General features: G+C 38.9%; 2 protein-coding genes and 1 long non-coding RNA gene across 3 annotated transcripts in view; 1 reads left to right on the forward strand and 2 right to left on the reverse strand.

Annotated features, from left to right (window-relative positions):
* LOC145435986 (kelch-like protein 12) overlaps positions 1 to 16225 on the forward strand; it is a 65115-nt gene that overhangs the window by 15021 nt on the left and 33869 nt on the right. The gene's annotated exons all lie outside the window — the stretch shown is intronic.
* On the reverse strand, positions 1879 to 4051 carry LOC145435997 (uncharacterized). The gene is made up of 2 exons (XR_013914122.1): positions 3610 to 4051; positions 1879 to 2334 (listed from the first exon to the last, which is right to left on the reverse strand). It is a non-coding gene; the product is annotated as an uncharacterized LOC145435997 (long non-coding RNA).
* Positions 9325 to 12435, reverse strand: LOC145435966 (uncharacterized). Its single transcript, XM_080313247.1, has 2 exons — positions 11542 to 12435; positions 9325 to 10929 (listed from the first exon to the last, which is right to left on the reverse strand). The coding sequence occupies exons 1-2, from the start codon at positions 11994 to 11996 to the stop codon at positions 10374 to 10376; spliced, it is 1011 nt and encodes a 336-aa protein (XP_080169373.1). The 5' UTR covers positions 11997 to 12435; the 3' UTR covers positions 9325 to 10373.

Raw genomic sequence — 16225 nt, forward strand, 5'->3', positions numbered from 1 at the left:
TTGCAGAAAAGTGGATATTTCGAGGCAGATTGCAGGTAACTTTCTGGACCTACTTAGGTAACGGCCAAAATGAAGTCAGCCATCCCGGAGTTCTATATATCCCTGACCTAAACTACATTATGTGTGGATACGTCGTGGTGCGGCAATGGATGACGCCGAAATGCCTATAAATCATGCGTATTTCTCCGAGAAGGGCACCTAATAAGCAAGACATTTAGGGACACTAAATCGTGCAAAGCCCGAAAACAAGTTGAAAAATGTTGGAAAAAGTTTCAAATAAAACGCTATGATTCATATTCGTTTGCGAAATAATTTTGGGCCCTTTTAAAGCTCGGCCCCTCTCCAATTCGGTGGTTTGGGGTGCCCCAGTTACGGTCCTGCACAAAATAAATGAATCGAAAACCAATGATCAAACTGCGCTGCTTAGCGATGAGTGAGCTCGTATCTGTTCTGTATTTGTCGCTCGCATGTCGTCAAACGAAACGTCTTGTACTATAAGTCAAATCGAACATGTTTCTAGCCCTAATGTTACCTCACGAAGTTTTAAATCAGTTTAAAATTAGATGTTTATTTATTTTATCAAAGGACAAGCCTTCAACATTGCATCTTGACAGTAAAGTATAAAATTGTAATATTCCTCGCGAACCGGCAGGAATGTCGTCGCGGACCGGCGGTTGAGAACCACTGCTGTAGGCTACGACACTCAGAAATATGTATTGTCACTGGGCTTGGGGTATTTTCCAGGAGACTAGTCATTGGCGCACGGCAACGAGGAGAGTGGACAAATCTCTTACGCAATTCACATCGAATAACATTTTTATAATGATGATAGTACGATTTGAAGATGTGACCGCAAATCCAGCGACATAAATTTAAGTGCAACAACATTGCGCAAACTTGTGATTGCTGGGAACCATATAGTTGTCGAAACATGGTCAAATCCGCAGCTCTTTCGGGATGTTTGGGGAGAACTAAAGTGCTAGCCCGTGTTTTTATGAGTAAATAAATGAATAAGCCATATATCATAATAGAATTCGGCAAATTTGGAGACACCACATCAAATACCAAAACATGTCCTGAGTAATAATTATGCATATGGACATAACAACAGAATCGACAAAGCGATGATCGATCATATTTAACTGACGGATTAAGACATTCAATACATAAATTATACCTATATCACTTATAGCTTCAACAGCGGTCTACCAACAGAAGGTCTAACGTTCAGAATTCATTTATCCAGATTAGAATACGCTGTGAGCAAAATACAATTAAACGCCTATTTGATCAGTGTTTCATAACCTTTTTAGCGCTGTTGCGCGCACCTTTAAATAATCAATTTTGGGCTCGAGATCAGGGGTCACCAACCTTTTGGAAACCAAGAGCTAATTAAGGCGACGGGCTACATGTTCTCCCGCCATTTATCCGTGCTCATGCAGTTGGATTTCTTCACTTTTAGACAGTTAGAGCACTGGGCAGCGTTTCCGCCCATTACCAAGAATAGATAACTCTCACTCACCGGCGTCTGCGGGCCTCCGCGTGGGTGAAGACGAGCAATGCCCCGATCGCAAACTGCGTTCGTATGTTCCTCAGAGTCGACTGACCCTTGTTCAACTGTTTATATGAAACCCTTCTCCGCTGCGACTCTCAAATCTCTAATTTGGATATTTGCCACTACGATGGGTGGCGACTCATTCGGCAACGTTTCTTAATAACACGAAACATCAGATTTTCAACCACGCTAATCCTGAATTTCCTGGAAATATGTTTTCTAAATATAATTCTGCTGTTGACACCTGTGAGGCTCTGACTTTTGCATACCATTTGCTTTCAATCCAACTCATACATACGTTCAGGTTATACATCTGCAGAATGCTCGGTGCAAAATAAGGTTATTGCCAATGAAACAGCAGAAAGAGTAATAGACGCTCAATGGACAATGATTGACATGAAAACTGTGTCACAGTACTATATACACACAGAAATACTTGGGCAAAGAGTAAAAGTCTGGTACAGTATAGTCCTTAATGTTCCAGCACAAACATTTTTTCCGACCGAGCCTGTAGCTTCAAAGTGGCGTTTAGTATCTCATCAGTTGCAACATTGTAAACGCATGGCTCTTTCGATAATGTGGGTTGCTGAAGATTTACACGGCTTCATCTATTGGGACATTACGCAGCTTTATGTCTAAGCAGGGTCACTAGAGATTTCGAGAAGGCAATATCAACTCATAGTAACGGTCTTCCATCCTTTGTAGCTCTGACCAGACAAGCATTGAAACCGGCGGCGACAGCATTTGCTTAATGCTCATCTTCGACAACGGCGTGCGATCTGATAAATGAAGAAAAATTCGATTCTGTGTCGAGTATTAATAAGCCTCATATCTAATATCACTTTTGATGAGGGTTGGGCAAAGCCAGCTACCTTGTGATTCGACTCGAGTCTAGTACTAAGAGTCGAGTATCACTAATTATGACGTCATGTCTATTTGCAAAAGCTGAAATATGTGGGCATATCCTTCATTCGATCACAAATAAGTTATGGCTAGTTTTACATGATCAGAAACATAATTTTGTATGCGCCTACTATAAAGAAGACATAATGCATTGTGATTACACGGAATGGCCCCTATTATCAAGCAATGTTGTTTTTATGATTATGCGATGTTTTGCATTGAATCCGAAACAAAAATTCTCAGTCGCATGAGCAGTATATAAAATCAGTGGTAAATCGTGATTTTTCGGTGACTTGACATGACTAGAGTCATTTTTTTCAAATGTGTAAAATGACACGACTCGAACGAAGTCATATGCTTCGAGACTAGGACGGCCAAGACAGACATTTCATTGTAGCTTCGAAGAATACTAAAGTTACCACATTATTGGTATTTCGTCCATCAGTCCTGACACCTGGAAATAGATCCAGACTGAGAAAAATTACTATATTATAAATGCAAGCCATTCTATATCACTCAAGCAGAGTTGAAAAAAGTGGGCTGAAGCGGATTGAACTGAAAACTGAACATAGTGACTCGGACTCGAGTCAAAACACTATGACTCGAACTCGGCCCTCTTCTACCTGACTTGGACTTGACTCGGTGGTGAATTAAAATAAACTCGACTTGACTCGAGTCAAAACCATAAAATTGAGATTGACTTGTGATCGGAACCTTGCGACTTGGTTATGTTATAACCCTGCAGTAGGCCAATTCGAATCATAAAAATCAATACTCTACTCAGATTCATTTCATTGTGCCTAGCCCTACTAAGGACATCACACAAATCGAGAATTGAAAACAAGTAGAAGTAGCAATTTAAAAAGCATGTCTAATCTACTTCAAGTAGATGAGGATGAAGATCTGACAAGTACTCAAGTATGTAGTTTCAAAAAGTGATTTGGTCGATGGGTCGCATTCTTTCAGCAGTTATTCGCAGATGGTTGCATTTGAAATTGTAACGTGCATATTCGCGATTAAATCAACATGACCAGTTTCGCTACAATTACGCCTAGGTTCAATTTTAAAGAATATATTCCGTCAATGCCTGTCTCAAGTACAAAAAAGCCAATGCATTCAAATACATTTGGACAAGACATGGAGTTACCTACCTGAAAAAGAATGACGAAGAACGAGCTATGTCAATCAAAAATGATGAGGACTTATCAAGGTACAACATTTGCCTATAATACGAAAAAGTGGATCAATGATGATGAGATTGTCTGATAGCCATGCCTATTAGGTTTCCTTGCGGCTTCTGCCGAAAACCCTGTAAATCAAATCAGAGAGCTATTTACTGTGATCTTTGTGATTCTTGGCTCCATCTTAAGTGTAGTAATTTGACTATTCTTCAATTTAATCATCTTGGATCATCCAAAGTGAACTACTATTGTTTTCAATGCGTTAACTCCATATTACCCTTTTCTTTGCTTGACAATGTGCAACTTTCACAAGAATACCTTTGGTCACCGAGAATGAACCTACCTATTAGTACTAGTTATCATAACATTGAAAACCTCAATTGCTTGTTTGATGATAGTCCTTCTATGTTGTTATTACTAGGGCTGGGCAAAATCGAGTACCTGAGTGATTCGATTCTGAATCACGTAATATGCTTCGAGTCGAGTCGAGTATTCGAGTATCACTCATTATGACGTCACAACAGAATGTACCATGTCAATCTTCAAATATGTACCTTTTATGCCACCACAAAGAACATAATGCCTGTTATCTGCCACATTAAAGATACTTCGGTATTTTTTCGCCCATACCGATTTCCTTGCACCTGTTGACAATGTTGTGGGATGACCATGACTTCGGAAATGTGTTATTTCCAGTAACGTTCGTAGTTTCGTACTATGCCTCGTATGCTGCGACACGGCCAATCAAGGTTTCCTCGGTGGAAAATAGTATCAAAACTATAATACTCGTTAGTAAATTAACTTTCAGTGGCGAGGAGCGTATAATTTCAGTACTCGAAATAATCGTATTTTACTACTCGACTCGAATCATTAAAATTGATACTCGATTCAGATTCGAGTACTCGAATCATTGTGCCCAGCCCTAGTTATTACATGCAAATATGAGATCTCTACCTAGGAACATAGGGATTCTTTCTTCAATAATTTCAGATCTTAGACATAATTGCAATCAGTGAAACTCGACTAGCCTCTGTCCTACCATATGAAATTGGCTTAGATGAATACTCATTCATAAATGCGAACTCTCCAAACATAGTTGGGGGAGTGGGGTTCTACATAAGAAGTAGTATCCAATTTAAAACTATCACTGAATTTGATCTAAAACTAAAAAGTTGTGAAGAACTTTGGATAGAGACCCCCTTGATCTGCAACAAAAAAGATCTAATATTGTCATAGGAGCTATCTATAGACACCCCCACCAACCACTGGCTCAGTTTATTGAAGCTCTTGAGAATTGCCTAGAAAAGCTTACTGCACAGCATAAGACATTTTACCTGCTAGGAGATTTCAACATAGACCTTCATAAAACATCAAATAAATACTCTAGGGAATTAGCTGATCTTATAACTAACTATTCTTGTCAATCACTGATAAATGACCCTACTAGAATAACTCAAAAGACACAATCGCTGATTGATCATATCTTTACAAATAAATATCATCAGCACAACTCTGGCATATTAATCAGTGACATATCTGATCACCTGCCAATATTCTGTAAGATTGCTAATACCTCTCCAGGAGTTAAACCAAAAATATCTTTGATTCGCGATTATAGAAGACTCTCACTTGATTTGTTTTCATCCGAGCTTACTGAAGCATTAACTGACCTACAACCCGTCTGCAGTTCCGAACCCAATAACATTAACCAATGCTTTACCTCATTCATTAGTTGTATTAATTCACTTTTGGACAAATACGCACCGCTTCGCAAACTAACGCGCAAAGAACGCCGGTTCTCGACCAAACCTTGGTTCACTCGTGCAATCCGTAAATCCATAGCAACTCGACGTAAACTATATAAAAGTCATTTTTTATCAGGCAATGCTGATAAAATAATTTTATACAAAAAGTACACTAATATTCTTACCAAAGTGAAGAAAAAATATAAAAGCAATTATTATCGGGACCAATTCCAGAAGATTCAAGGGAATCAACAAGAAATCTGGAATCTCTTTAATCGATTATTCAGAACCTCCAAACCAAAAAAATTTCCATCGAAAATCAGTAATGACAATGTCATTATTACTGCAGAGAAATACATATGCAATGAGTTTAATCAATACTTTGTGAACATTGGAAAAAATCTTGCAGATAAACATGTGTTATCTAAAACCTACACGAAATACCTAGGTAGGCGACAACCTAACTCAATTTTCATTGAACCAACAACAGAGAATGAGATCATCACAATTGTGCACAATCTAAAAAAAACTCGGCGACAGGGCCTGATGGCGTTCCTGTTAATATTTTGAAGGAAACCATATCCATAACAGCGCCAACCCTCACTGTATTGATTAACAGATGTTTCGAACTTGGGATATTTCCTGATTGTCTCAAAGTAGCACGTGTGACTCCAGTTTTCAAAAAAGGAGATCCACTCAAGTTATCCAACTATAGACCAATATCAATATTACCAGTCCTTTCTAAAATTTTAGAAAAATTAATGCTTATTAGATTAACCAACTTCTCAGATGAATTTAATATATTATCTAAAAAACAGTTTGGGTTTAGAGAAAACCACTCAACCTTGCATGCAGTAATTGACAGTGTTGATAACATCTATCAGAGCTTGTTTGAGAAGCTATCAACCATTTGTGTTTATCTAGATCTACAAAAAGCATTTGACAATGTCGATAGAACTATACTACTAGGCAAATTACAACACTATGGATTTAGAGGAGTGATGTACAAACTATTGGAGTCTTACTTGAACAATAGACGCCAATTTGTCAAAAGTAACGAATTTTCATCTGATAAATCAATAGTTGAAATGGGTGTACCACAAGGATCCGTTTTAGGTCCCTTCTTGTTTTTGATCTATATAAATGACTTAAATAATGCCTCTGACTTTACTATCCAATTATTTGCAGATGACACATCTCTGATGCTGTCGTCGAACAATATAACTGACTTAGAGTCCTCTTGCAACTCAAACCTGCAAAAAAATAGTGGATTGGATGAATAATAATAGATTAACCATAAATACCTCAAAAACTCACTGTATGCTCTTTGGAAGGAATTCGAATAGTAAGATTGATATAAGGCTGAATAGGGAAAGCCTGATTCTACAGAAAAGCATACATTATCTAGGTATAGTTATTGATAACAATCTGACTTAGGGTGAACATATAACCTCTAATTGCAACAAGCTATCTAAAACCATAGGTATCATTCGAAAGTCACGTTTTATTTTACCCCAATCCACACGAATAATGATTTATCATACCCTATTTCACTCTCATCTTACTTATGGTATTATTCTCTGGGGATCCACATGGGAGAAACATTTGGATCGAGTTAGAAGCCTGCAAAATAAAGCCATCAAACTAATATCCCTTGCCAATCGTAGAGATCACGTTAACCCTTTATATTATAATTTAAAAATCCTGAAAATTGATGATATTTACAGATTTGAAGTCGGCATTCTGATGCATAAGTTCTACAATAACACCCTACCTGACATTTTCTCGGACTACTTTACACCTATCAGTGAACATCATTCTCATTTTACAAGAGGTTCTGTTATGAATCTGTATTTACCTAAGGCCCATCACAAAACCATTGCCTATCAAGGTCCTCTAATATGGAACTCCATTCCTTCGCATATTAGGAGCAATACTTTATATGTATTCAAAACCATGTATCGTGCCTTCCTTATTGAATCATACAAAAGCTAAAATGTATTTTTAGTGTGAACTAGTACCGGTCAACATATCTTGTTTGTTTCAGACCAGTACACTTTAAACTCTTTTCCTCCGTTCATCCTAACATGTGCTCTTACATTTATCTTGTCAATCTTACAATTCACTGTTGCAGTACGATGTATGCAATTTATAGCCAATCTACTTCGATCAGCTGCAGTAGACTCGATGATCAACAGATCACTTCGCTGCAGCTTCATCTGGCAATCAAACATATTGGCCAATCCTAAGAACTGTAAATCGTATTCGTACACATTTCGTTTGCTTTCAAATTGACACTGTAACCATTTTTTTGTATGTGTCCGTGATTCTGAAGTTTATGCTATTTTGTTGCCTGTTTTGTTATTTTGCGATGATGAATAAAAAATTCTCTCTCTATGGTGATACAGGGGATCTATCGCCCAGTTGTCAGGACACTTCTGCTCATAATTTGAAGTGATGCAACCATAGGCCTACTGGTACCCCAAAACTACTTTTTAACGGAATACAAAGTGCAAAAAGTAAGTAATATTGTCAATAAACGACATAGAAGTTAAATTATTCTATTAACATAACCACTTCAGTACTTGGAAAACCTAGAACTATTTCTTTAGGATAGGAAGGTGTCGAAACAACTGAGTAGCCTTAGACTAGACAAAGTAAATAAGAGGCATGCACACTGAATGAAAAGTAATGCAGAGAATTCTGACATAATTGTCTAATTGTTCCCGAGATTGTCTAAGTATTCACAAGTACAGGTAGAACTCGTAGAAGCATTGCATTAAAGTTACCAGTAACGGTTGCGATTTTCTGCATGCCAAACTGCTTCCAGTAGAACTAGAATGAGACAGTTCTGAGAATTAGGTCGACTCAAGTGGCCCAAGTAATTTAAGGAGTAGATTGGGGAAAGGCATCACACAGTGATAATTACAGAAATGAAATCAAATTTTTCGTTAATAAAATGTAACTCTTGGCATGAAGGCGTAGGCTGTATCTGCATTATTCGAAACAATCGACTCTCACTTTTCGACTCAAATCATTACAATTGACGCTTGACTCGAATTCGAGTACGCGAATGGTTGTAACCAGACCTCACCCCTTATTGTCACACATACCTGTCGGTCGGGAAGAGGGGCCATTTTGATGACTTTTTCCTCAAGCAGTCGTTGTCGATGACATGGTAGACTTCAAAACAGGATATTTTGTTCTGCTTGAATCGTTAATCCAGTCGAGGTGTTCTTTCGGATATTTCTTGGCCCAATTTAGCAGAACAACGGTAAGTTTTTCTTCTTTTGAACATTTCAAAACTTTTCGCTTCTCAGAATATCCACGAATTTGGTTATCGTTGTTTTTGAATAATAGTTTTCGGCGCCAATAGATTAGGTCAAAATTTTACATATGGCCGCTTTTACCCCCGAGTCAAACTGTGACATAGTTCCAACCTGAAGCCAGTCTCCGATCTTTCCGTCTGGGATTTCAAATCAGCCCATGTAAACAAGATCAGTAGCTTTCTCATGCTCGGAATTCATATCTTTAAAAGTGATTCGCCCATCTCAAACCTCTGTAGTCGTTGAATCAATATGGTTCGAAAATACCCTGATCTTGCTGCCATTACACTTTTTTTGAATGTGACACTCATCTTATACTTTGATCATAACGTCACAATGGTCGTGGTATCGTCTCATCCGGGGTTATTCCGGAAGCATCATAGTAGCATGCCTTGTAACATTGACACGATCATGTAAATTACATCTGATAGTTTGTTATCTCGTGATTCTGAAAGAAATGTATTTACCAATGTATTACAAACAGCCTGAGGTAATAAGAAAATTGAAATTGCACGGACGTCATGACAGGTTACTGTGCCTGGACTGGCAGTTCAGAGGTTAAGTGGTTATCAAGTATTTGGCTGAAAAAGTATCAAGTCCTTCATTGTTATTCATTTCTGGGTATTATGAAAGTGGCAGTGAATTCAATGGAGTTTGATTAGTAATGCTAATCAAATTGCACAGTAGCGTACATATCAAAATTCAATCATGAAAACAGTGGCAATTACCAATGTGCATTTAAAACGCACAATCAAGAACTATGTCGTACCTACAAAATACTGAATAGCCAAACATGAAAAAAGCTGAAAGTATCAATATGAATCGAAAGGAATGATAAAGAAACACAGCACACACAAAATATTCAAGCATGAAACCAGCTTAAAAACATCCCTTGAAAAGAATAGTAAAGAAATACTACTCCCACGGCAAGCTCTGCGGGAACAAAAGCACAAAATTATGATCAAGTGATCCAATGTCTCGACTGTTAAACTGCTGCAAGTGCAAAGTCACAAGGGTAAAATTTGATTGAGAGTAAAGTCATGCTGGAAGCTGTGTATCAGAAATCAGCAAGCCTCAACTTGCATGTATCGTAGTCGACATCATTAGCAAATAGGAAGTGACTCTACATACGGCATGAGATCTGTTTATCAAGAAAAATCTAACTAGGAACAGTAAGTCACTCAATATCAAAGGCAAATAGATAATTTGAACATCAAAACATAACCCAATCCAGAGGAGCAATGAAGGCACGCTGAAAACCAGCATTAAAATTCTAACAGGCATCTTTCCTCTCAGTAGCAGTTATGGCATCAAATATGCATGGCACTCCAGCAACAACAAAAAACACTTTGCAAAGACTGTACAGTGTACACAACAATTCAACAATGTTCACGTGATGGCAAAACACTATTTTAGACATGGAGCAATAACCCTATTCAGTCTCTTGTTGATAACACATAATATTCCCTGCAGGCGTTGGTGACTTTCGGCATTCCAATATACATAATTACTGGCGATTTTGTCACACCATCCGCCGCATATCCTTCGCCAGTAAAATTGAGCATAAAATACAAGACTTCATGTGTAAAGCATACATGACACGCCTATGATTTTTCAATTTGATCCAAAATCTTGATAAAAGCAATTCCAAATTTCATTGGTTTTACGATCTTTGGTCCCAGCGTTCTGATTCTAACTCGAACGTATGACCCCAGGTTGCTCGTATCTGAAAATCATCGACTCTTCCTATGACTGCAAAAGGAGATTTATCGTCCTTCTTCACCATGTCATAGATCTCAGTTCCAGACAAAGAAAATTGCTGAAATTGGGGATGCTTCAAAATATCTTCCACATACGCAAATCCTTCGTGATCGATCGCAACATCGTTGGGTTTTTTATGCCTCAATAAATTCATCAGGGCTTCCAAAAGAGCTATGTTCGGGCGGTTTTCATGGAGTCTCGATACTTTTGTCGTTTTACATCTTCTAAAATATGTTTTGCGCTTTAAAGGCATCCTAACAGTCACGTGTGCAGCATTTTTGGGGACAACAGTCTGCAGATTGCGCACTGGTTTACTGGCCGGGAATGCGGGTGAAGCAGTCGCCACTATTTGTATGTTCCTTATATTGTTGGCACGCGATTGTGCGTTGTTTTCGATGTGTGGATTTACGATACCAGACGAGTTCCCTTGAACTTGTGACTTTTTCGCTCCGTCGCTCCTGTTTATTGAATAACCATGATGGATTCAGTTCATATCTAATGTCTCAAAATTATACAATTGAGCAAAATCAAGTGCTTGAGTGCATTTGGGACGTGGCCATATCTGACTCAAGAGTGGTTCGAAAACACAAGAGCTCAAAAATGATGCCAGCTACAATTTTTTTAGAAGTAACTTGGTACCGTACGTGTGCAAATCGGGTACAATAAGATGCTTAATCTTGCTATCAAACTGTGAGACACGATAAAAATCATCTCTCTTCAATGACGTGTTTCCAATTTTTGAATACCGTAGCTAAAAAAATATTTGGACTTTGGATAGGAGAATTTATTGTTTCAGAGTATGAAGCAGAATATACTGACTCATTAACAGAACTTCAAAGGAGTGTTGGGACGAATCGACTGCTTGCTACTTATTAATTTCGACTCGATTTGACTCAGGTCACCTCTAAAAATCAAGTGACTTAACTCGAGTGCAAATGTGCAATGACTCGTAATGACTTGTGACTCATAGGTATTGAATTTATCCCAACACTGCTTCGAAGTTGAAACCATCGGTTTGTGACTGTGCTCTGAGCCATGGAGATATCTATAAAATGATTTTGCACACTCACCTGTCTGAAGCATATTCTCTGCTGACGTTTTCCGGAGTCTCGAGAAGGTGATCATTTATCCACTTGTATATCGCAAAATCATTGCTAACCGTCACGTGGGATTTGAGAAGACTTCTCAAAAACACCTGCGGCACGCGGTCCAACTTGACCCGTTGAATCGGGTCAAGCACATCGCCAGTTGCTTGCGGGTTTTGCTCAGCCCATATAAGTAGTACAACCAGCTTGTCATGCTCGGTAAACTTACGTTCCCCCGCCAGCAAAAGGTGGACTACTTCTGCCATTGACATCCTTCCAAATTCGGGTTGATTAGCAATCTCCATAAGATTTTCTTCAAAAAATTGTTGGCATTTCATCGAGAGTTCTTCCAACTTGTACTCACCTGCCATATTTCTCGTTGAAAAGTAGCTTTCCACATTCAAGGATCCGGTCAAAATTACGGCTATGAGTTGTCTCATCCCTCCTAACTGCAGAATAGTTCCGGCCTCGAGAAGATTTTCAATCTTCCCCTCCGGGATTTCAAATTGGCCCGAGTAAATGAAATCGATGCATCACTTCATGCACTCAGAGTCCAAGGATCCAAAATAAATCATGTATACTCGATCGTTATTGCTGGTTTGTGCCAGCTTGTTCCGGATATACTCAGAGCCTGAGGACATTACAATTCTATGAGTGCAATACAGATCATTTTGGGCTTTGATTATCAAGTCACAACCAACACGATCTCGTTGCATTCGGTGTAGGTCTGATAGGATTTTTGTAGCATGCTCTTCTACATCGACTCCAGCAGCGCGCATCATCGTTTATATTATACTTTGTAGGATACCTTGTTTACTATTGAATCTGAAACAGGAATCATTCAAACATAAGGACACTTACGTATAGGCACTGTAAAAAGGCACTGGCAGTGCAGTAGCCTGTAGCTGCAGTTGACTCATTGATCATTCAATTTTATTATTTGATACCAAATTGGTGTTGCAGAAGATGTTCTATGTTGTCGTTTGGGATAACCAAGTATGGTACCAAGACAACTCGAAGGAGAATGATACGAAATGTACTTACGAGAGAAGCTAAATGAACTAGTTTGGCGTGTGGCTCGAATTAACTGTCACGCATTTGAGATATGATCAATTTTGCAAGAGCACGCTTCACTTAATCTAAGATATCTTGCATTGTAGTGGCCGTAGAACTACCTATTTCTCACGAGAGCTACTATTAGTATACAGAGTCTGCATCACTTCGCCATTTTTTCAGGACCCCATACATAGCTTGACAGTGTTACACGACCCACCCCTTCGAAATTCAAATCGCTTTCCTGAGGGGGCTAGCGACAAGAACCACAGATCCTGAATATTGACTATATACCGTATACTAGTAAACCTACACATTACATCATGATTAGACTGGAGTGTCTATATTAAAGAGCTTCGTACAGTGGGTTGCGATCCTAAGAGCACTTCTCAAGTTTCCAGAAACTCTACCTATCCAGGTCTGATCCAATACGACGATCTACATGGTATAGGATGGAAAGTAAAGTACTATATAATATATGATAATAAAAGCAAAGTCGTTCAAGCTAACTTTGTGATAGAATTCACAACACGACTAACAAAAATGACCTCACTACATAATATAAATCAATAACAGTGCGAAGATAATATTACAAACATGAAACCTGATGCGGTGATGCCTAACGAAACACGAATGGAACAGCATCTCGCCGGCTATCCGACAGTCGTCGAGCATGTCCGCATTCCAGTCGAAATACAAGCAATTTCTTCTAAATCAATACTATAGCCAGTCTTCAGGATTACCGGACCACGACCTAACATCGACCTCGCCCTCCGCCACATGCCACCTTATTTTGTCGCTTGCGTCTTATATTCTTCTCTGCATGACTTTTCATTCAGTGTGCATGGCTCTTATTTACTTCGCCTAGGCTAAGGTGGGTGTCTGATCCTAAAGGCTACTCCAAGTTGTTTCGACACCTTTCCATCTTTTCATTGTATCGCAATTTTGTGATGCTTTGAAACGATGAAAATATTAATAAACCTGATTGATTGACTGAATCCATTTAGCCCCTCATAAAAACGAATTCACAGAACCGAACGAATAGGTTCGAGTCGTGGCATTTTGACTGCAACTGCAAGCCACCTTCTATATTCTTTGCACGCCACTGTTGAGATTGATCTCTATAATGCCACGAGTGCAGCATGGCCACAAAAGTCGCCGTTGAGCGCTAAGGCTCATCAATTTCATGACACATTTTAATAATAATATTCATGTTTATTCCCGAATCTTTTCAGCTGACACTCATCACGGAATACCGACAGCAATAATGCGAGAATTAAAAATAATATGTTTAACTATAGAGATTGTAGGATAGAGCGACGACCCAATCGACACAAATATTTTCCCAATAGTTTGCCTCCAGTGTTTGATGACTTTTTCATACCTGCTAAAATTCCCACTCCCATTACCCGAGATCCTCGTCAAAGGGAAATATCTACTTATACACACCCAATAGCAACTACTAAGACAAGGGTCGGCAACCTACGGCCCGCGGGCCGGATCCGGCCCGCCAAGCGAAATCGTCCGGCCCGCGACATAATAATTAGTTATCACAAGAATACGGCCGCCGTATCATAATGAGTTTCAATCTGCAGTGCAACACTGCATGAAAAAAATGCGGCATTGCTACGATATAATAGTAGCCTACATCGTCTTAGTCAGCTATTGTTACGCCATAAAACGAAGGTGGTTGAAGTAGGAGACGGAGATAGACCAGACTGGATCAGTGCTTATCAATCGGGTGTATCTCACAACCGAAGGTGTTCCATACTTTTTTAAAGGGTTTACCACTGTAATGGGGTGTGACAACAAAGGTGTCCTTCCTTTGCTTCGAAAACGCTTGGAACATCTCAGACACAATGACGGAATCTCAAACTGTTCAATTATAGATAACTAGCCTCCGTATGTTAGTTAGCCTATCTATAGTTTAATTTTCGTGAAGGCATTGTGTGCCAAGACAACCAACGTGAATAGTGTTTTGGCCACAATGATGAAAACTGTTAATATGATTTTTCTCTCATTAACTGAATCAGTTACGCCAGGTATTACTACAAGCAGAGAAACAATATGGCGATGTCATGTAGGCGTATATCTGTCATGTTCGCGCATTAATTCGAGCAGCTATGCTTACACGAGTGTATAAACTGAGAAATGAAATAGCAACTTTCCTCGAAAACACAAATATCACCGACTCATAATCTTGTAATCGAAAATGGGTATCTCATCTTTCTTTCCTGGTACATTTAACGTCACATCTGAAAAATTGAATTTGCAACTTCAGGGGAAAACTACTAAATACATGAGATGTTGAGGCGCATTCAACACCAATCTGTGACTCTGGAAATGTGAACAGTACAAAGACAATTATGCTCACTTTCCTATACTGGAGGAGAGAAAACCTAGTACCAACACTACATTTGTAACTGTGACACGAAATTTAACTACTGAATATTCACCCGCTTTTCCCACATTCCTTCTCTACAAAATGAATTCTGACTATTCAGTACTCCGTTTAATGTGGACGCCAATAACATTGCCTTAAAAGTTCAAATGCGCCTTCCTGAAATGCGATGCAGTTGAATTGAATGACAAATCTCATACAAAGAGCATATCGCTGCATGACTTTGACAAAGAGTATGTTCATGAAATTGGCCTTTATCCCAGCTTGACCAACAATGCAAAAGAAATTGCATCGATTTTTGGAAGCACGTACGCATGTGAACAATAGTTTTGAACAATGAAATTCACGAAGAGCAAGCTAAAATCACGTATTTCGGACGTCCATTTTGAATAGGGTCTGATTCTTGTTTCATCTGACTTGTTACCAGAAGTTGAAAACCTTTCACAAAGCAAGCTGCGTCAGTTGTCACATTTATTCTGTGTTGTTGAAGTGTAAATACATGTGTCTTCTGATTGATATGATTGAGATTGCAGCAATGTAGGATAATATACCGAAGTGAGCGTAAAATATAGTACTAAGAAAAATTCCGGCCCGCCAAGAAGTTGTACACCCGAAATTTGGCCCGCGACTAGCAAAAGGTTGCCGACCCCTGTACTAAGAGATCTATCGACTACTCAGTACCTATCAACTGGAATGCATTATCACAACATATCCAAACGATGTTTCAAGCAGACAAGAATAATGATTATAATTAGCCTACAAACACGGAAGCGTGCAACCATAGCAATTTACAACGTAGCTGGCATGGAGACTCGATCTGGTAACTTGTGGTTTGCAGCTCCCCCTAGTGGGTAGGTAACCAAATATGACGATGCCGTTGCTGTAGTGCGGATTGTGCTGGTTTTTGCTGTAAATTGAACTCATTTGGAGTTCGGATAATTCTTGGATATGGTATTCAATGAAGAGTAATTGCTAAGAATTTTAGACAGCGGTAGTATCTCCCTCACGGAAAGTATTTCTATCGCTTCGTAGACCGTCTATGCAATGATATTGGGATATTTCCAGCAGACATTTCAAGTACAGTTTGACATACAGTTCTCCGCGGTGAATTTAGTCTGATACGAATATTACGCTTAGAAACTCTTGGCATGGATTTGTATATTCCTGGATTGATGATAAACTCCCTGCACATCAAGAGCCTGCTGTTTTGAAAGT

Source organism: Botryllus schlosseri, chromosome 3, assembly GCF_051294905.1.
Source record: "Botryllus schlosseri isolate E-star chromosome 3, Bs_hap1, whole genome shotgun sequence".
NCBI lineage: Eukaryota > Metazoa > Chordata > Ascidiacea > Stolidobranchia > Styelidae > Botryllus > Botryllus schlosseri.

Bases quoted from the DNA above. Each gene is read 5' to 3' on its own strand.
- LOC145435966 (XM_080313247.1), bottom strand. From the start codon at position 11,996: ATGAGACAACTCATAGCCGTAATTTTGACCGGATCCTTGAATGTGGAA. The intron at 10,930-11,541 runs GTGAGTGTGCAA...TTCAATAAACAG, and splicing joins AGAGAATATGCTTCAGACAG to GAGCGACGGAGCGAAAAAGT.